This window comes from Salmo salar, chromosome ssa11 (genome assembly GCF_905237065.1).
Source record: "Salmo salar chromosome ssa11, Ssal_v3.1, whole genome shotgun sequence".
Taxonomy (NCBI): domain Eukaryota; kingdom Metazoa; phylum Chordata; class Actinopteri; order Salmoniformes; family Salmonidae; genus Salmo; species Salmo salar.
In genome coordinates, this window is record NC_059452.1 from 27566868 (window position 1) to 27589996 (window position 23129).

At 45.3% G+C, this 23129-nt stretch overlaps 1 protein-coding gene across 1 annotated transcript in view; it reads right to left on the reverse strand.

Moving 5' to 3' along the window:
* The window catches only part of LOC106562378 (Wilms tumor protein 1-interacting protein homolog), a 38735-nt gene that overhangs the window by 11929 nt on the left and 3677 nt on the right, over positions 1–23129 (reverse strand). Inside the window, exons 2-3 of the mRNA XM_045689293.1 lie at positions 11519–11620; positions 6456–6523 (exon numbers count right to left, since the gene is read on the reverse strand). Coding sequence (XP_045545249.1) covers positions 6456–6523; positions 11519–11620 — 170 coding nt within the window. The remainder of the gene's footprint in view (positions 1–6455; positions 6524–11518; positions 11621–23129) is intronic.

The following is a 23129-nucleotide window of genomic DNA, read 5'->3' on the forward strand; positions in this document are numbered from 1 at the left end:
CTGTTCTCCAACTGTTTGTACCTGTTTGTTTTCCTGAGTTTTCCCCATATTCCCAGCATAAGGCGCTCGTCGATTCAGGCGCGGCTGGGAATTTTATCGACAGAGCGCTCGCCCTTAGTTTAGGGATCCCCATTATTCCTGTGGTTAGACCTTTCCCGGTACACGCTCTGGATAGTCGACCATTAGGGTCCGGGCTAATCAGGGAAGCCACCATCTCCCTGGCCATGGTGACGCAGGGGGGTCACGAGGAGAGAATCAGTCTCTTCCTCATTGAGTCTCCTGCGTTTCCCGTGGTACTAGGCCTTCCCTGGTTAGCTCGTCATGACCCCACCATTTCATGGCAACAGAGGGCTCTCACGGGGCGGTCGCGAGAGTGCTCGGGGAGGTGTGTAGGGGTTTCTGCTGGTGCTAAAACAGTGGAAAGTCCAAACCAGGTCTCCACCGTGTGCATCCCCCCAGAATATGCCGATTTGGCTCTCGCCTTCTGTAAAAAGAAGACGACTCAATTACCACCCCATCAACGGGGGGATTGTGCGATAAATCTCCTGGTAGACGCTGCACTTCCCAGGAGTCACATGTATCCCCTGTCGCAAGCGGTGACGGCGGGTATGGAGACATATGTTTCCGAATCCCTGCGTCAGGGGTACATTCGGTCCTCCACTTCACCCGCCTCCTTGAGTTTCTTTTTTGTGAAGAAGGATGGAGGTCTGCGCCCGTGCATTGACTATCGAGGTCTCAATCAAATCACGGTGAGGTACAGTTAGTTACCCGCTACCTCTTATCGCCACGGCGATTGAGTCAATACACGGGGCACGATTCTTCACTAAACTGGATCTCAGGAGTGCGTACAACCTGGTGCATATCCGGGAGGGAGACGAGTGGAAGACGGCGTTTAGTACCACCTCAGGGCATTATGAGTACCTCGTCATGCCATACATTTACATTACATTTAAGTCATTTAGCAGACGCTCTTATCCAGAACGACTTACAAATTGGTGGATTCACCTTATGATATCCAGTGGAACAACCACTTTACAATAGTGCATCTAAATCTTTTAAGGGGGGGTTAGAAGGATTACAACCGTACGGGTTGATGAATGCTCCATCAGTCTTCCAATCCTTTGTAGACGAGATTTTCAGGGACCTGCACGGGCAGGGTGTATATCGATGACATTCTGATATACTCCGCTACATGCGCCAAGCATGTGTCCTTGGTGCACAGGGTACTTGGACGACTGTTGGAGCATGACCTGTACGTCAAGGCTGAGAAATGCCTGTTCTTTCAGCAGGCCGTCTCCTTCCTAGGGTATCGCATTTCCACATCAGGGGTGGAGATGGAGAGAGACCGCATTTCAGCCGTGCGTAATTGGCCGACTTCCACCACGGTAAAGGAGGTGCAGCGATTTTTAGGGTTTGCCAATTACTACTGGAGATTTATCCGGGGTTTTGGCCAGGTGGCTGCTCCCATTACCTCACTGCTGAAGGGGGCTCCTGTACGTCTGCAGTGGTCGATTGAGGCGGACAGGGCTTTTGGGCACCTAAGAGCTCTGTTTACCTTGGCTCCCGTGCTGGCCCATCCGGATCCCTCTTTGGCGTTCATAGTGGAGGTGGACGCGTCCGAGGCTGGGATAGGAGCTGTGCTCTCTCAGAGCTCGGGCATGCCACCGCAGCTCCGCCCCTGTGCTTTCTTCTCGAAGAAGCTCAGCCCGGCGGAGGGGAACTCTGATGTGGGGGACTGGGAGCTGTTGGCTGTGGTTAAAGCTTTGAAGGCGTGGAGACATTGGCTTGAGGGGGCTAAACACCCTTTCCTCATCTGGACTGACCACCGCAACCTGGAGTACATCCGGGCAGCGAGGAGCCTGAATCCTCGTCAGGCAAGGAGAGCCATGTTCTTTACCCGTTTTGTGTTTACCCTGTCCTACTGACCAGGTTCCCAGAATATGAAGGCAGACGCACTGTCCCAGCTGTATGACACAGAGGAGCGGCCCATGGATCAGACTCCCATTCTCCCGGCCTCCTGCCTGGTAGCGCCGGTCGTGTGGGAGCTGGACGCGGACATTGAGCAGGCGTTGCGTACAGAGCCCACTCCCCTCCAGTGTCCCGTCGGGCGTCGGTACGTTCCGTCTGCTGTCCGTGACCAGTTGATCTATTGGGCCCACACGTCACCCTCCTCTGGTCATCCGGGGATCGGTCGGATGGTGCGCTGTCGGACTGGGAAGTACTGGTGGCCCACCTTGGCTAAGGACGTGAGGGTTTATGTTTCCTCCTGCTCGGTGTGCGCCCAGTGTAAGGCTCTTAGACACCTGCCCAGAGGTAAGCTACATCCCTTACCCGTTCCACAACGGCCTTGGTCACACCTGTCGGTGGATTTTCTGACAGATCTTCCTCCCTCACAGGGAAACACCACGATCCTGGTCATTGTGGATCGTTTCTCTAAGTCCTGTCATCTCCTCCCTCTGCCTGGTCTCCCTACGGCCCTACAAACTGTGGAGGCCCTGTTTACACACGTCTTCCGGCACTATGGGGTGCCTGAGGATATAGTGTCTGATCGAGGTCCCCAGTTCACTTCGAGAGTCTGGAGGGCGTTCATGGAACGTCTGGGGGTCTCGATCAGCCTCACCTCAGGTTTCCACCCCGAGAGTAATGGGCAGGTGGAAAGAGTGAACCAGGATGTGGGCAGGTTTCTGCGGTCCTATTGCCAGGACCGGCCGGGGGAGTGGGCGGCGTTCGTGCCCTGGGCAGAGATGGCGCAGAACTCGCTCCGCCACTCCTCCACTAACCTCTCCCCCTTTCAGTGTGTATTGGGGTACCAGCCGGTTCTGGCACCGTGGCATCAGAATCAGACCGAGGCTCCTGTGGCGGACGATTGGTTCAGGCGCGCGGAGGAGACATGGGAAGCCGCCCATGGTCACCTCCAGCAGGCTGCGCCAAAAGACCGTCACCGCATTGAGGCCCCGGTGTTCGCACCGGGGGACCGGGTCTGGCTCTCGACCCGAAACCTGCCTCTCCGCCTGCCCTGCCGGAAGCTGGGCCCGTGGTTTGTGGGGCCATTTAAAGTCCTGAGGAGAGTGAACGAGGTATGTTACAGGTTACAGCTTCCCCCCGATTACCATATTAACCCCTAGTTCCATATGTCTCTCCTCAGGCCAGTGGTCCGCTCCAGGAGTCTGAGGTGCGGGAGGTTCCTCCGCCCCCTCTGGACATCGAGGGGGCCCCGGCGTACTCTGTCCGTTCCATCCTGGATTCGAGGCGTCGGGCCTTCAGTACCTCATGGAGTGGGAGGGGTACAGTCCGGAGGAGAGGTGCTGGGTTCCAGTGGTGGATGTGTTGGACCCGAACTGCTGAGGGAGTTCCACTGTCGCCGGCCGGATCGCCCTGCCCTCCGGGTTGTCCCCGAGGCCGGTGTCGGCGCGCCGCTGGGGCCGCGCGTCAAGGGGGGGTACTGTCACCACTTCCGCCGAAGTCGGCTCCTCTCCTTGTTTGGGCGGCGTTCGGCGGTCGACGTCACCGTCTAGCCATTGCCGCTCTATTTTTCATTAATCCATTTGTTTTGTCTTGTTCCCTGCACACCTGGTTTGCATTCCCCAATCACACTGCATGCATTTATTCCTCTGTTCCCCCTCATGCCTTTGTGTGAAATTGTTTGTGTTACGTGTTTATTGTTGATGCACCAGACTGGTTTGCTTATACCGTGTTGTTCACGAAGATGTTTATTGTTAAACATAAATTATTGTGACTGTTGTACGCATTTTGCACTTTTGCCTATGGGCTGGAGGTTTTGACGCAGTTGCGTCCGTCTGTTGGTTTCTCCTACCTCAATAAAGTGTGCGCCTGTTCACAACTCTCTGCTCTCCTGCACCTGACTTTGCTACCAGTACGCACACACCTGACACAAATAAAACTGTGAAGGACCTTGGTGTTACTCTGGACCCTGATCTCTCTTTTGACGAACATATCAAGACTGTTGCAAGGACAGCTTTTTTCCATCTACGTAACATTGCAAAAATCAGACACTTTCTGTCCAAAAATTATGCAGAAAAATTAATACACGCTTTTGTCACTTCTCGGTTAGACTACTGCAATGCTCTACTTTCCGGCTACCCGGATAAAGCACTAAATAAACTTCAGCTAGTGCTAAACACGGCTGCTAGAATCTTGACTAGAACCAAAAAAATGTATCATATTACTCCAGTGCTAGCCTCTCTACACTGGCTTCCTGTTAAGGCAAGGGCTGTTTTCAAGGTTTTACTGCTAACCTACAAAGCATTACATGGGCTTGCTCCTACCTATCTTTCCGATTTGGTCCTGCCGTACATACCTACACCTACGCTACGGTCACAAGACAATTTGTAAGTCGCTCTGGATAAGAGCGTCTGCTAAATGACTTAAATGTAAATGTAAATGTACAAGACGCAGGCCTCCTTACTGTCCCTAGAATTTCTAAGCAAACAGCTGGAGGCAGGGCTTTCTCCTATAGAGCTCCAATTTTATGGAATGGTCTGCCTACCCATGTGAGAGACGCAGACTCGGTCTCAACCTTTAGGTTTTTATTTAAGACTCATCTATTCAGTAGGTCCTATGATTGAGTGTAGTCTGGCCCAGGAGTGTGAAGGTGAACAGAAAGTTACTGGAGCAACAAACCGCCCTTGCTGTCTCTGCCTGGCCGGTTCCCCTCACTCCACTTTGATTCTCTGCCTCTAACCCTATTACAGGGGCTGAGTCACTGGCTTACTGGTGCCCTTCCATGCCGTCCCTAGGAGGAGTGCGTCAATTGAGTGGGTTGAGTCACTGACGTGGTCTTCCTGTCCGGATTGGCGCCCCCCCTTGGGTTGTACCGTGGCGGAGATCTTTGTGGGCTATACTCGGCCTTGTCTCAGGATGGTAAGTTGGTGGTTGAAGGTATCCCTCTAGTGGTGTGGGGGCTGTGCTTTGGCAAAGTGGGTGGGGTTATATCCTGCCTGTTTGGCCCTGTCCGGGGGTATCGTCGGATGGGGCCACAGTGTCTCCCGACCCTTCCTGTCTCAGCCTCCAGTATTTATGCTGCAGTAGTTTATGTGTCGGGGAGCTAGGGTCAGCCTGTTATATCTGGAGTATATCTCCTGTCTTATCCGGTGTCCTGTGTGAATTTAAGTATGCTCTCTCTAATTCTCTCTCTCTCTCTTTCTCTCTTGGAGGACCTGAGCCCTAGGACCATCCCTCAGGACTACCTGGCCTGATGACTCCTTGCTGTCCCCAGTCCACCTGGCCGTGCTGCTGCTCCAGTTTCAACTGCGGCTATGGAACCCTGACCTGTTCACCAGACGTGCTACCTGTCCCAGACCTGCTGTTTTCAACTCTCTAGAGACAGCAGGAGCGGTAGAGATAGTCTGAATGATCGGCTATGAAAAGCCAACTGACATTTACTCCTGAGGTGCTGACCTGTCGTACCCTCGACAACCACTGTGATTATTATTATTTGACCCTGCTGGTCATCTATGAACATTTGAACATCTTGGCCATGTTCTGTTATAATCTCCACTCGGCACAGCCAGAAGAGGACTGGCCACCCCTCATAGCCTGCTTCCTCTCTAGGTTTCTTCATAGGTTCTGGCCTTTCTAGGGAGTTTTTCCAAGCCACCGTGCTTCTACACCTGCATTACTTGCTGTTTGGGGTTTTAGGCTGGGTTTCTGTACAGCACTTTGTGACATCAGCTGATGTAAGAAGGGCTTTATAAATACATCTGATTGATTGATTGTCACATCCACCACCTGACCCCTTTAGGATCTATTCTTTACATCTACAGTATGAGGAGACCCAATACCACTCTTAGCACTCATCCTCTGAGCAAATTGAAAGTCTGTTTTAGGGGCCAATGGGCAATGTTTATGTGTAATGGAGTGATTAATTTACATTAAGTAAGTAAATTGCAACCTAACAACCTAATTCAGTAGTAATAAACAATAAGTCTGTATCTTTTTGGAAGACAAATCAACTGCTATAAAACACCTGGTTCCTATTGATTATAGATTGACGGATGTCTATAAGAGATCAATACATACTAATAACTTGTGTCTGTTTCCCATTGTGTCCAACCTGGGCAGATGGATACATCATACATGAGGCAGTCTGAGGCCTGCAGCTGCCCACAGCCGCTCCGCCTCCCTCTATAATTCTAAGTGCTGGGGAGTAATGGGATGGGAGCAGTGGGGTAATTGTGCTCCTTGGGGAAATTTGGGGGAAATTTGTGGGAATTGGAGGGGTGGTGCTTAACTTTAATTGTAGCAGTGAAACGTCTGTTTCCTCTGGAGGGTTTTAGAATGGGCAACCGCTCCTCTCCAAAGTCTGCCATCGAGGGGTGAGTGTGTATGAAGGACATGGAGAACTCAACCTCTGAACATCTGCATAATGAACATAACATAAACCTAAATGCATGTGTATTAGGACGCATGCAGGGACAACAGATGATGTAACTCACCAGGAAGTCCTCTTCACAGTAGACCTTGCCGTTGACGTTGTAGAAAGCTTTCCCTCTCAGCCTCCTCCCTGAAGAAGAGAAGTAAGTGTGTGAGCTGGGATATAGGATAAGTGTTCCTGTATCAGACATTGTAAAAGTGTTGCTATGTGATTTTACCCAACCCGTAGGCTATAAAAAAGTGAATACATCATGGAAATAGTGTTTCCAGCCTTTTGAACAATGCTGAAATGCTCCAGGGGTTCTCCTGATGATATTTGAAATACATTATCCAAAACTGCATTGTTGAGAATAAACAGAAATGGGAGTTGACTTTCTGCCTCTTACTCCCCTGACTCCTCTCTGTTCCATTAATGCCACAACAATAACAGATGTCAACAGGAAACACCAGTGACCAAAGCAGATGATAGTAGCATAATGTAGGTTACTTGTTCAAGGTCCACATTACTGTTTCAACACTCTGGTCATCCATTGATCCCCATGGGACTCCTTCTACTTAAAACCAGCAAACAATCAATACAGCCCCACCATCCAGACCAGGCCCAATCAATACAGCCCCACCATCCAGACCAGGCCAGACCAGGCCCAATCAATACAGCCCCACCATCCAGACCAGGCCAGACCAGGCCCAATCAATACAGCCCCACCATCCAGACCAGGCCAGGCCCAAGCAGCTTTACAAACTCCCCCTCCTCCTCACCCCTCCTCACCACCACCCCTGCCATTGTGTACAGCTCACTCACACTCACACACACCACCATAGCCCAAATATAGGAGCCTGAGCAAAGGATTTCCCCATGTCTGGTATAGCCAGGGCCATACTAACAGTCAGTCCCTCCCCAAAGTCACCATTTTGGGGCTCCATCAGCACAGTAGCACTAAATTCCACAGGATAAAAGGGAATTCCACCTAAAAGGAAAGATCTCCTCACTGCTCACTCCCACTGGCCCTGGCCTTTGCGCCCCCTGCGATGCTTCTCTTAATGCATGCCCATTCAAATGCACTAAATGGCAGCAGCAGTCTCTTCTCTTTCTGGCAGCGCAGTGACTTCAGCCTGGCAGACAGAGCGCACGGAGCTCATAAATCTGCAGGATTAGTCAGATTTAATTGCCGTCCTGAGCTGCCATTGATTGTATGGGTGTCCCGGCTTGGGAAAGACATGTCCCCCTTTTTACACCCAAATGTATGCAATCGCTGTATTTCACACACAGTGTCACATTGCGGGAGATAGCAATACATTAACACCCACATAAATGGCTAAAGCAGCCGAAGAATGCTGTTCACACAATAGGTGAGACTTAAGACTGAAAGCGAGAAACTATTAGCATTTAGAGTTGGAGGCTGGACGAGAGAGAAAAAACATATTTCCTGTTGACTACAGAGGAGGAGCTCTTTTAATTCACAGTGACTAAACTTATAAAAACCATTACATTCAAATCAACAACACACCAGTGAGCCGGAGCTGGGGCATGTTGCTGTGTGTCTGTCTGGTGACCTTTGCTCTGGCGAGTGCATCTGGAAGGTGAAACACAAAGCCCTCGGCGCTCGCTGACTGTGGTGCTCTGCTAAGGGAGCGGGCCGCCTGAGCAAACGGGGACATTCTTTCTGCCTGAGGTCACTAGTTGGTCCCATTCAACCCCCCCTCCACCCCTCCACCACCCTTTCTCCCTCATAGAGAGGGGGAGGGCTCCCTGCCTCCCTCTCTCTCCCTCTAGCCTTTGTCACAGGAGAGGAAAGTGCTGGGCTGGCTGCAGTGGGCTGGGGCTCAGGGCTCCTCTCCTCTTCTCCTCAGCTCACAGCCCCTGAGCATGGAGGGACATGTGGCATTTTCCATGGAGTTCAGGACCAAATGGCTCCCTGATTGGGATTTTACACTCAAGATACTGTACTTCGTTTTTACAGCTCCAACATTGGTTTCCCATGACTCAGTGCTGTGTTTCACAGACATGCACATAAAGGGACGTGCATCTTGAAATAACGGGAGTGATTCTCTCAGCTAGATATGTAACCCTTCAGAAATCATTTTAGAGCACTACAACAAACTGCAGTGAACTGGTCAAATAAAATCATTTGTGAGTCATACTCCAGCAATCAAAGTCTTGTGATCATGTGGTCAGTGTGGTAGATTGTAGAGCAGTCATGGATGCCTGGTTGCGGTAGCCTGGTGGCGGTACTGTAGCACTGCTGACTGCTACTCCTGGTGCCAACCAGCCCGGCATCTGGACATGTCATTGGACCTGTGTCATCCCTCCAACCCCTTTGAGACAACAACCTCACATCACAATGACCTCACGTTACAGTGATTTCATCCCTCACTGATCTTAAATTCCTAAAACCACAACAGTGTGATGCAGGCTGGGTTTAGTTTGGGCTCAGCTGTGGAGCTCCAGTCCTCACTGGCCCCTCTGCCGTTTAAGTGGTATGTTATTGTGCCCTGTGAGGTGCAGAGTCTACAAACTGCCAGTGGTTAGGTTACTCACTGTTAAGACTCTCCCTCGAGATCCAAAACCAGCCACAGGACTTCACTACACAAGGTCACTAGTTGGCCTGGCCATGATAATTCCAACATATAAAATCCCTATGCTACTATGTTGACTTTTAATTACCTGGCTGTTGGCCACAGGCAACTTTTTAAAAAACTATAGTTGCTAAGCCAAGACAAGAATCTGAATAATGTCCTAAATTACCATCTCTTTTAAATTCAACTGTACCCAAATCCCCATATGTTCAGTATCTACATATTATTCCTGTAGGAGGGAAACATCAAGCATGTTGTACTTTCTCAGGTTCCACTCCACCCACTCTCCCCCTCTCCTCCCTCTCCTCCCACTCTCTCCTCTCAGAACAAGTGGGCCTTTATCACCTGGGGACCTGAGGGGGAGGAGGCAGAGAGGGAGAGGCGGAGGGAGGGCCTGCCCAGTACCGTGGTAAGTAAAAGAAGGATGCTGGAGGTAGTGACTCACTCAGATTGCTCGGGACTTCAGACAGGAATGTTTCGACCCCGGCAACGTGAGCATGTGCTGACCTGCTGCTGCTTCCAAATTGTTTTTAAGTAAATCTCTCTTTAAAGAGAACAGCCAAGTTAAGACACCAACAGAGCCACAAGCACATCTCAAAAATAGAAAACACAGAAGCTATGGAATCTCCCAGTCTCTCTAATATCATTAAGAGCTAGGATAAAACCATGACCCACTCAGTCTCTCTAATATCATTAAGAGCTAGGATAAAACCATGACCCACTCAGTCTCTCTAATATCATTAAGAGCTAGGATAAAACCATGACCCACTCAGTCTCTCTAATATCATTAAGAGCTAGGATAAAACCATGACCCACTCAGTCTCTCTAATATCATTAAGAGCTAGGATAAAACCATGACCCACTCAGTCTCTCTCAGAAACTCCCCCACCACTAAATCACAGCCAAAGTCATGATCAAGTAGTCGAACCATCGCCAAAAGCAGAAGGGAGAATGGGCAACACTACCAAGCTGTTGTACATCATTTAAAACCTTGGCCAGATCCCACAATTTACACTCAGATGAGGGAGTAGCATAGAAATAGAATGACTAGATTATATTTATATGGGGAATAGCCAGGCTAACTCTACTTACTGCAGCCAGCTACAATACCCCAGCCAGACAGCAGACAGCACTACATTGAGCTGTGTGCCCTGTGCCAGCCAGCCAGCCAGCCTGCCAGCCAGCCAGGTGCAGCTGGTGAGTGACTGAGGAAACCACAATGCATCATAAACAGGTTTCAGAAATACATGGCCCTTGGCTGTTTTCTCCTGGCTGGTGTGAGAGGCACTAGCAGGATGTGTTACAGTAACACAGATGTAACTAGTTAATCATTAGCGTGCCCCATTAAAGGCATGGATATATGTGAGCTAGCAGACAAAAGGCATGTGGAAGGAGGAAGTGGCTGGTGATCCAGTCAGGAGCTGGGCGTCAACACCAGTACAGGAAATAAACAGGAGACTGGTCACAGAGGTATGTCTTATGACTGTATAGTTGAGACTAGTAAAGTAATGAGGAGGTGAGTGTGGGTATGTTTGGGCGGGTAGGGGGGGGGGGTTCTGTGTGTGCGTGCATGGTGTGTGAGCGTGTAATTACTCGCGCACACATTTTTCTGTGTGTGTGTGTGTGTTTATCTGTGTGTGTGTTTATGTGTGTGTTGTTTGCTCAGAGCCCATGCCAGGCCGGCCCCCTCTGATAAGCAGGCCTGGTACACTTTGTGACTGTCTGATTGAGGTCCTCATGGGAAGGCCGGCTGAAGTGGAGGGGGGTAGTTTGCATTCCTGGCCATTTCATGAAAAAAGGGTGCAACCATAGGAGCAAGCCAAGAGGAGGGCTCAATTATGCATGGTTAAACAAAGCCCAAGGCTACCAGCCAGCAATGTCTCAGAGAACTGAACTCTCTCTGCTACGGCGCTCCTGACTCTTACAGAATAACGTTTGTGGCATTTTAGTCAAAAAGTAAAACAAAAACCGTTTGTCAACAAATAAGCTGATACATCATTAGGTGTGTTTAGAGATCTGCAGGCACTATAAAACTAAACATCTCAGAGGGGTTGAAAACACTGCCCCTCATTCTTCAACCACACAATACATCTGAAAATATATGTATTCAGTTACATGTTAGTTATATGCATTTCTTCCAAAGCTAAGGGATCAGCATCCATGTACATCAAAGCATGAATGAAAGCAACCTTGCTCCAAACTCTCTCTGACTTCACCCTCGTCTCCACTTGAAACAAGAGAGGACAATTGGAGTCAGGTGACAGGACAGCCCTACACACACATATACACACATACACACAACATGCATAAACACATTTTTTCAGGTTGACTGCAGATTCAACAGCCGTCTCTACAACCCACTCGTTCCAATATATCATCCGTGTTCCTGTCAAATAGAGAATAGAGCATTCTGCTGATAACTCCCAAAGACACTCTGGCAACCAACATCAATGTTGTACTAAGAAATGAAAATACAGGACATCTGTGATGCCAGCCAATGATGCAGGTGCTGAGTAGGAGTAGTGGACAGAGGGATATATACACCTACCACAGGAACAACAGGTGAAGCAGTTGGTATGGTACAGATTCCCCATGGCCTGACAGGCTTGGCTGGCTCCATACACACCCTTCCCACACTTGATACAGATACCTGGAGGAGGGAAGAGACACAGGTTAACATCTGTTGACATAATCATCATTATTTTACATAGATATTTTAGTCATTAGGCAGAGCGACTTACAGGAATAGGGTTAAATTCCTTGCTCAAGGACATATTGACAGATGTTTCACCTAGTCGGCACGGGGATTCGAACCAGCAACTTTTCAGTTACTGGCCCAACATTCTTAACCGCTAGGCTACCTGCCAACCATCATCATCAACATATTCATCATGAATCCTACTTAAGCTTTCATACAGCAGTAAAGTACACGTCATTGTAACTGCTTTCGCTAGTAACTACCATGTTCCGTCAATGATCTATAAAGGGTGTATATACAGTACTTGGACCAAACTAATGTGTCTCTGTGAGGTTCATTGAACTATGTTGTATCTAAATTAAAAATACATTAACCAGAGGTGTTAGGGGTTGGCAGGAAGCATTCTCTTAATGTGGCACAATGACAAAGTGACTCAGCAAAAGTTAGTGGGCTATGTCCCAACGGACGCAGATGGTATAATTACTTGCTGCAGACGACCACTGACCTGCAAACACTAGACAATTTAGAGGAAAAAAGGTGAATTAACCACAGGTGTGGACTACAAACTTTCATCTACGTGGTTCTCTTTAGGTTAATGGTAAACCTTTACTAAGGAAGGAGAGAAGGAAGATAAATTGTGATAACTATTTGGATATAGCATTGGACTAATGATTCCCCTACTTTCCTCTCATGCACAAGATGGCCTCCACCGGGGTCACATTCCACAGTGTGCGCAGGGTCAAAGCCTGGGTGGGGTGAGTCCAGGGTCACCACGCCTACAGGACACAACATCCCTACAGGGGACTGACTGAAGGTGACCACCACCTTCCTCCCATGATGACAGTAATGAAGAAAGAGTGTCATCATCTAGTCCTCTCTCTAACACTTTATTCTGACAGTATTTCAAGGCAATGATGCTTTCTAGAGCCAGGCCAAATTAAAATATGTGCTGGACTTACACTGCTATAGAAGCAGGTTGTCTCTTTTTGACAGGTCTTAACCCCTTAGACTGGTGGGAATTGGCCTATATGGATAGGGCTAAATCTGTTCTTACAGAAAAAAGATGGAAACGCATAATCATGGTAGCAATTAAAAGGGAACAGTTGGGAGACTATGGGAAAATTATTAGACTAAAGATGAGATCCCCCCCCACATTCTAAAATTGCATTTTTGTCCCCCCCCCAGTTTTATTATTGGAATGAGATACAAAACGAGGAAACTGTGTGCTTTAGCTAATGTTTCATCCCCTCTCGACTGAGGTGAATGAAAAAGCTATGCTAGTGAGTAGCTACCACAGCCAGGTCTGCTCTAGCCTCTAGTTATCTGTCAAATAGTGATATGAGGTGGCTATTATTACTATCTAACAGCAGTTGTTTGTATGGACATGTTTTGTAGCCTTTGTTTTGTCACGTTTCAAAATGAACTTGACAAGCTTTTACCAGTTGATGTACCGTCAGAGAGAAAGCTGGCCAAAAGTTGGATTACATTTGCTATAATTTTTTCCTCAATCAAACTAGGCCTGAATCAAACGATGAAACCATCGGTCAAACAATTGAAGATTGATATTCTGACGTTTTTTCAGTGTAATGTGAGTTGTATTAGTCTGTTTGTCAATGTAACGTTATTGATTTGTCAGTTTCCCAAGCTAATTCTCGATTTTTCACACTGACACAGTAATAAACAGCTCTAAAGTTACAGGCTTCACTGTCATGGTGCACAGAAGAGGTCTGCATGGGACCGGTTTTTATCATCCCGCTCCTGCCCGCACCCGCTGGCCTTCTGTCCGACTCCAACCCGCTACCGCAAGAACTGGTCCCAAACCCTACCACAGTCTCGCAATGTTATTTTAGGCATATGTGACACAGCTCACTTGCCAGCCCAGCAAGTTTGCGCCCTATAGGAAATATCAAATGCACAACGTAAGAAACTTAAGAAATAGTTTAAATTACCAGAGATTCTCAAATGGCCCTTACATTGTATTACCTGGCTATATCAGTCAATATGTTAAATGTAGTTTGAGGAGAGCAGAGTTAGAGAGATTTGTACTTTCTCTTGAGCTATTTTTATAGTCTACCTTTTAGGAGTGGGAAGATTTTCAGACTGAGAAATATGGGTATTCAAATATTTAGGCCTATTTCTAGGCAATGTAGTAAACTATAGCCTAATCACAGGCCTATTTAGGAAGTACATTTCCTTGGAAAGATGACTGCCCCATGCTACTCTATTTAATTGAGACCAAACGTGCACCTGAGCTCGCAGGTATGGCTACTGAAGTGGAAGCAGCAAGAATGATGACAGCGACACTTGCTACGTTTTGCATAGTCCAATAGGATACAGCCTACCTTTTAGGAAGACGGTTTACAGGCAGAGACAAATAAATGGGTAATCATTTTCAAAGATGATTACATTTTTTCATTGCACTTCGACTCACTTCTTTTCATTATCAATATTTATTTACATATTTAAGTTAATTTCATATTCGTTAACTGCCACGTGATTCTCCACCCATGTAGGAAGCCTACTCTATTTCAATGAGACCACACACACTAGGCACACTTGAACTCTCACACCCAACTAGGTCAAGTAGGCTACTGAAGTTGAAGCTGCGTGTGAATAATGAAAAAAAAAGATGTGCTTTCAATACAATAGGTAGGCTAACGCATACCAAGCAGAAAGAGGACCATATCAAAATAATCTGTGGGACAACAACAAAAAATGTCATCCCAAAGTCGTCTGTCTGACCGCCTGCTCCTGCCTGCAGCATGAAAAATGCTGGCCACGCTGCCCTGATCTCTGTGGGGACCCGCAGATCCCACATGCATCCCGCGCGAATGCAGCCCTCTAGTGCGGTCAGTACACAACATGCTCATCATGTCTTAGCAGGGTGTCAAATAGTGACAGGGGTCCCAGCAGGGTCAGACAGCCAGGGAAGACCAGTCTATGGAGCACAGGTGAATTTTGCAGTATATTCAGTGACCGACACAAAGTTCCATCTTGAATTGATGGGTAGACCTACAGTAGCTACAGGACAGCAGTTTAAAGCTACACTCTGGGATCTGGGAATAATGGTCATTTAAATTATTGAACCATTGATTCTATTCTTGGATAATATAATGTATAAATGTACAGCAAGGTAATTCTTTCTCATGCCTCATTTTAGGAGGATTAGATGGTGACAGGGGTCTCAGCAGGGTCAGGCAGACAGGGAAGACCAGTCTGGGACAGAGGTGAGGTGAATTCTTACAGATACAACACTTTATTCGCTCAAGTTCAGAATGGTTGTCAGTTAAAACCCATACAGAGACCCTGAGCTCTGACGTCATGTATAGCATATTACTGTACAGCCACTCCGTTACAATTCAGGTGCTTATCAGTGTCCAAGTCTACCATTTTCAATCCGTATACGGGTACGAGTCTAAAGGGTCAATTCTGTGTTAGGGTCAATTCTGTAGTTGCGAATTGCTCTTAATTCCAATTCAATTCTTGAATTTGAAATAGCCACACCCCAAATAAATTTGACTTTCATGTTCACTTCTCAGTTGAATTGCTTTGAATTCAATTCTACTTCCTTCAACTCAAATTCTATTCAAATTTAGCTTCCTGTGGGGTGTGGTCAATTCAAATTCATTGTTTGAATGTAATTAAATTCCTAAATTCCGAATCGACCCCATCCCTGCTCTTTACATCTATGACATCAGAGTGTGAATTATACTGTGACGTTCTTGGGAGCCTTGTGCATGCAACATTTTTTTTTATAGTAAAGACAAAAATGACAAAAAATAGTAAAGACAAAAATGCATTACATTTTAATGTGGCATGAACACACCCAGTAATGATGTTTAAATCTGATTCTCAAACAAATCACTTCAAAAAGTAGGCTAACTGTGGCAGCGTACGTTCGTCCACTCTAAAATAATTCCAGCATCCAAACAGTGCACTGTGCACAGGTCATTTCATGAAAGGAAAGAGACATCTGTTAAAAACACCATAATGACATTCAGCGATTGTCATTAGGCCTACTACAGTGGTGTGTGTGTATTCATGGATGCCAATGGAAGCCATACTTTCCCAAAAATGTGAACAATAAAAAAAGAAAAATCATATGAAATAATGTTTCAATAAGGTTTCATAATTTTTCAATTAGCAAGTGGTTGAATCTAACTCACTGGAGAAAGCATCCGAGCGAGCGAAACTGCAGCCCTCAGTCTCAGTATGTGTATCACATGTATCTGATGCTGTCTGGCCAAAAAGTGTAAGACAGGCGCTGTTTCGTTCACTTGGATGCTTTCTCCGGTGAGATTGATGCGTCTTGCTATTGGCGCGCATCTCGTCAAATTATAAATATTTAACGACCCTCCCAAAGGTGAACTTTTGTTGCCTTTAGAGGAGCTCATGTCTCATTCATCCTCCGTAATTCGCACGCTGTATGAAACTCTAAAAAATGAAGGACTACGGTACCCCAAGGCTATCTAAAGGTTAGGCCCACATGTTTTCCTTTCAACAAGAGTCATTCAGCTGGACCAAAGTCAAATATTGGCATTTCCTTTTCCAACTTAAACTCGTGACGCTCTTCCTGCACTCAGAAAAGATAAGAGGAAAAATTAGGGCTATTCTCTCTGATAACAATAAATAGCCAAACTATGAATCATCTTAATCACAACAGCTTGGCCAAAATAAATATCTAGAATAGCCATTGGCAAGAAAATAAAATATTACTGTCCAGATTTGGTAGATCCCATATTATCTCTATATTCCCTTTAAAGAGAGACGCAGAAGACTGCAAAGTGTAGTTATTTAACCACCTAAAAGTGAACATGAAAAAGATACCAGTGGGGTCGAAATATTGTCTGTTTTGTGTGTCTCAATAAACTACTGTGGGAGTTGAAGACTTTTTTTTATTTGTATCTGTCCAGCACCTTAACTAGTTAGATGTACTAAAAGTGAACAAGATATCAGATTGGAGTGTTCCATGGTGTTTCTGAAGACTCCGGATCTTGAACCACAAGCACTCTGACAATGTTAACGTGCGCACAGTATTCTGGATAATAGCTCATATCCTGGTGAAGGTCTTATTTTTATTATATTTATTCATCTCTTGTTGGTTCTTCTTTTGTTGTTATTTGTGTATTAGTATTTACTGTTTATTGCACTGCTGGAGCTATGAACAAAAGCATTTTGCTGCACCTGCTTTAACATCTGCTAATCTGTGTACGAGACAAATAAACTTTGATTTGATTTATTCAGGATAAGCTGTTTACATGCACCTTTGATTTCCCACCCACGAGTATCCCTGTATCCATAAATAACCGAATATTGCAAATTTAGCCAAGGATGGCAAAAATATTTTTTGAAATGGGGTGCAGAAAAAAAGTTTGTACCCCTCATTAGATATTTTTCTGCTTATGCATTAGGAAGGCTATTCGTTAGTCAACTTTGTTAGTTTATAATTATATACATGCAGCTTCTCTTCTGTCATTCCTTGATGCTCTAGAACACCAAATAAAGCCTTGCTCACCAGAATAATGTCATACATCGATAGCGTTTTCTTTCATTTATGCTTCTCTCGCAGAGCGAGGACATTTATGGACCGGGGAGTTTGTTGACCAGTTTTAAGGAAATTAAAAGCTGTGAAAACAATCCAACATGTTTCTGACAGTAATTCATTTTGTCTTGGAAGCATATTTGATATGGTTGAAAGTGAAATTTTGTCAGCTTTTATGTCGCAAAAATAAATTGCACGTTTCGGCTGTACAACAGGTACCTAAGCACGCATTCACAAATATATTTCTCCACTCCTGTTCCCGAGACAAAATTAACATTTGGTCTATCATTTTACTGCAAGAAACAAATAATTCTGCATAAGTTAATATTATAATAGGCTACATGTGAGGCCTACAGTCAGTGTCCAGACTTCAATTACTCTCCCAACTATCCCAACTTTTCCCATCTGAACATCAAAGCTGATACTATGTGAAACTGAGTCAGCGCAGACCGTTTAAACAACAGTAAATGGGAAAAGATGTTTACATGCCACAGTATCCCGTCTAAGATCAGCATATCCCAGGCATCTTATCTGGGTTTCTTAAAACCAGGATAGGAGCTTATTTGGGTTATTGTAATCAGATATGTTTATATGCGTCAACTCAAAAAGAGGGATATTGGTGTGCATGTAGGGCTGCAGGTAGCCTAGCGGTTAGAGCATTGGGCCAGTAGCCTTCAGCAAGGTTCTTAACCGTACTACTATGTGTATGTGACAATAAAACATATATATATATATATATATATATATATATATATGTAAACGTGGTCATTGATTATAATCTGCATTGCCTCAGCTGACAGCAGTTAGACTCTCTTGATTACGCCAAGGCTGCTGGCCGATCTGTACTACCTCCAAACTCCAAGCCCAGCATACTACTCTAGCCTGGTCTGGTCTGCCAATGTCCCTGTATCTCACTGCTAATGGTCTTTTAATACTCCCCCACTGTTCCAGAACTTCCAGGAATATTTCTGAGCATGTTTTAGTTGTTTTCCATAATTGGGGCATTGGCATTGAACAATTCCATGAACAGTGTGGACAACTGTTGGCAGCCATACAATTTAAACACATGGATCTGCACTGATAATGGCATGTCCTGAAAATGTAATGGCACCTCTATTATACCATCTGTACCACACTTGCACCTCTTCTGCTCTGCTTTGAAAAGATGGCTGTTCCTAGGAGATACAGGCTGGAGAAATGTAAAGCTAGCAGTGACAAATCTTCACAAGGTTTGCAAGGCAAAGGCTATCTGTGGTCTCTGATCACGAAGTGTCTGAACTTTGAGTGCAAGGACCAAGTGCTCCCGGGGAGTAGAGCTGAAATGTGTTATAGTGAGGTGGGGAAGGTAGGGGGGAGACTGCACTCCAGGGTGGTTGATTTTTGGAGGGAGTGTGGACTCTCACCACTTGACGATATCTCTGCTAAGCAGGTCTTTATCACAACCCCCCCACACACAGTTTATTGTGCATTCTCCAGACCAAGGTCTCCTCCAGCTATCTCAGTCCCATTCTGCTGCATTCCAGACTCATGCACTTGCCTGAAGCCTCCTCTGTCTACTACGGTATCTGACTACGAGACAGATAGCGGTGCTGAGATGCTTGCAGGGGAATATGCTGACAATGAGGTAGGATAGAGCAACATTCTTAGAGGCTTTGTTGAACTGATATCTTCTGAATACTCATAGGAGCAACTGCCCCAATACGGTCCTCTCTCTCTGCCTTTGTTTATTTTCCAATATACTTTATTTACACTGAAGTTTAAGGCTTTGCTTATTTCCATTGTACTTCTATAGTACAGTCCTGCTGGAGCTTCAGTTAGAATTGTAAACAAAACAATGGACCATGTCCATGTGCACACCGCCAGGTACATGTCCATTTCATCTCCCAAGGTGGAAGCCTTGCCTTGAGGAAGGAAAGCTTGACAGGAAAAACTGAACAGAATAGGGAACTTGCTACAAGCTAAGGAAAAGTTCATGGCATTTTGAGCCAAGTTGACTTGAGATGATTTCCCATAAATGTTGCTGTTAAGCCTAAAAGGCCCTCTCAAACGGATGTGGACAGTGTTTTACATGACTGAAGGGACTAGGGAGAGGGTTAGGGAGAGAGAGGGACTGAGCAGGAAAAGTCTAATTTGTTCTTAATTTAAACCAGATCACCAAGTCCCTGGTGCCTCCACCGTGGGTACATCATGTCCAGTGTGCTCAGGACAGGACAACACCACTGGACACATGTGGAGAAGAAAGAACATTGCCCTTCATCGTCAGTAGCACACTCAGTGATGCTGCCCAGAACTCAGAGAGTTCCACACCTTTGGGGACCAGGGGTGTAGTGCTGCCGGAGCGTGAAGGAGTGGCGCTCCCTCACTTTTTTCAATTTGAAAATACACGCAGATGGCAAAACTATTTCTGGAAGATTAATTCTGATCAATTTGAAATGAATTATATTTAATTACCACAAAAATTCCATGAAAAACAATAGAATGACAAACCAAATAAATATGTATAGCAGCCTAGAGGTAGGTAAATGGTGGTTTGTTCCTTTTCTTCTCTCTGGTGGTGAGAATGATGAACTATAAGCTGTGTGTGTGCACTGTGGAAGCCCGTGGGAGGATGGACCACTTTGGCCCAATGAGAACATTGAAAAACAAAATTTCCCTGTGTGTCTGCCTTGATGTTCATAAAACTCCATGGACCCCTCTTCCGCAGTGGAACCCAGAACGATATGTGACCACTTGGTCACAGCAACATCGTTCTGCCGAGGACAGCCAAACCAGAGTGGCCACCGCAAAGCCTGAGAGCCTGACCTTCTCTGGAAGTAGATTGGCTATTAGTTGAGACGCAGGGCCCATTCTAGCTTGGTATGTTAGGATGGGCAAATGGAACTGCGAATTGGGCCAAGTTTGAGGAAATAATGCATTTAGGTTATAGTTTATTGTGATGCATGAATACATCACACTAACAGCTTGATTTTATGGTGGTTTAAAAAAAAAACATTTCCTGCAATTCTACACGGTAATGATTTATATTCACTTCTTGGTCAATTGATTTAATAATATGTTCAATCTATGCAAATAAATTCTATGAATTGATAGTTCACCTCTCTGTTTTCTTTTATTCTGTAATAGGGTATATTGATTGCGTTCAAGCAAATCAAATCAATGTTTATTTATGATACAGCATGTAAGCTAATCAATATAAGGAAATGCCTACTCAAAATAAAGCTCTCCTCGCAAGCAGTGCAATGATATTAAGCTAAGTACTTGTTTTACATTAGGCTATAACCAAATAGCTATACCACGTAGTTGTTTGTTCCTGAACTGGCCAAATGGCAGAGCTATCCTTCAGCACCACAAGTTGGTTCAACTACTTTAAGATCATTGTGCGCTCCTGGCGTTGTCCTTTCAACACTACGAAGAGCACTCCAATTGCTTAAAGTTAAATCTCCTCAAGATCTGTTGCTTACACCGAATAGTCATCACTTATTACTATTATTACAAATAGAAGACTATCACTTCACACAACGATACTCGTTTAGTAAAGTTAGAACAAAGCTGAATCCATGTCTAGCAATTTCACATAACAAAACCAAATATAATAGCATAGTAGGCCTATAATGTTATTGTTACACCAAAAACACCTCCTCATTTCTAATGACATTTTAGGATGGTTAGCTGAAGCTGAATAGTCCAAAAGAAATCCACATGCGCCAACTCAACAGCGCCACTAGGCAGGATATACCCTTTGACTGAAACAAAATACAAGGCTAATAGTTTGTTATCACAATCTACTCTAATTGGCTCATAAAACAGTAGGCTAATAGTTTGTTATCACAATCTACTCTAATTGGCTCATAAAACAGTAGGCTAATAGTTTGTTATCACAATCTACTCTAATTGGCTCATAAAACAGTAGGCTAATAGTTTGTTATCACAATCTACTCTAATTGGCTCATAAAACAGTAGGCTAATAGTTTGTTAACACAATCTACTCTAATTGGCTCAAAAAACAGTAGGCTAATAGTTTGCTATCACAATCTACTCTAATTGGCTCAAAAAACAGTAGGCTAATAGTTTGTTATCACAATCTACTCTAATTGGCTCAAAAAACAGTAGGCTAATAGTTTGCTATCACAATCTACTCTAATTGGCTCATAAAACAGTAGGCTAATAGTTTGCTATCACAATCTACTCTAATTGGCTCATAAAACAGTCGGCTAATTCAAGAAGCTCTAATTGCATATTCCCATGAAACTGATTGAGATCAAACAAATGATTGGCATGGAGATGCAGTTTGGATGTTTCAGCTGTAAAATGTGATATTGAATAATCATTCACGATGGACAGTGATGATGGCCTATTTGAAATGAGGTAGCCTATGCCTAACTTTGTGTTTGAGAGTATTAAAAATCTAACATTTTCTTTGGACAATATGGTTAGGCAAAGGCAGATTTTGCAATTGGAGAATGCATTTTATGCATATTCTATAATGATAGGCTATTCAATTGGCTACATCTGTCAGTACAAACATTGATTGAGTAAATAATGATGTAAAATACTTTTTTTTTTGCACTCCCTCACCTAAAAATAGCAGTACACCACTGTTGGGGACATATGAAATACACTATTAGGCTACATAAGCAAGAATGGAACTAATAAGAAATAGTAACATTCAATTTGTTTGAGTACTTGAAATCATTATGTTGATGTACTGCAATGTTTGTCCAAAACCTAGATGTTTGAGAAATGGCATGAAACTGGAAATGAGGCAGAAACTCTGTGTGAAAATCTCTGAAAATATTTAAGTGATTATGCTGTGTTCTGTTGTTGTTCAGGCAGGCCAGGGACAGTGTGTTCTCTCTACTCATGGTCTATTGTTGGAAGGGTAATGGCAGCATTCTAAACGCTTCCCATATTCATGATAGGGAGCTAAAATACTCACACTTCATTAATGAGAGTGAATTTGTGATTAAGCTAACGCATCATGAACATGTATCATTAATGTGAGCTATGTTCACGTATCAACTGACACAAGAGTTACCAATGACCCTAAAACATTTAGCTGCCTTGTGTTTTGTGTATTCATAAGTGTATTTGTCAAAAGAGCAACTGTATCGGCTCCATTTAGCTCTAAGCCATACATTGTAGCTCAGACTGGCCTCCAGAGCGGCTGCAGTGAGAGTTGAGAGTTGGGGTGACTGACACCACCACCAACACAGTAAAAGTTGACCAAACCCTTTCTGAGTCAACCATGTAACATTACTATACCGTCATTATTATTCTGAGCAGGTGATCAGACTTGACCCCCGACAGCCATGTCTGGCCCGCGAGCCAAGATCATGTGCCAAGTGTCTGGTGCTGCCCGACTCCCCACTGGCTGGTTAATGAAGGGCTTCGTGGGGGGGTCTGGGCGGGGGCGAGCCGGCTCTGCTCTGGAGGCCTCAATGCTGGTCTGTCCCGGGCCAGCTGTTGATTCACAGCTCCTTCGCCACCACAACAAACAGAGGCCACACAGGGGCCTGCAGTGAGGCAGAGCACAGAGCAGAGCAACGCAGTGTGACAGCACAGACCTCAAAGCCCGGGCGATCAATTTCTCCACTATCGCCATGGAAACAGAGCCGTGTGTGTGTGTGTGTGTGTGTGTCTCTCTCTCTCTCTCTCTCTTGGCCCAGCGTAGTGTGAGGGGCTTCTGTCTGCTGCATTCTACAGCTCTCACCTGCTCCTCTGTGACAAATGAACAGCCGTCTCAGCGTCACTCTGAGCCAGCCAGCGCACTGGAGGAAAACAAAATCAAACCACTGTTCTGTTCTCAGACCGCAGCCATTTGTTCATCAGCACATTCAAAAGGTGGATTGATTCTCCCTTCTTTTCCTGTGGGAGGGGAGAGTTTACACCTTCAAAAACAATGATTTCAAGTCTCAGGGA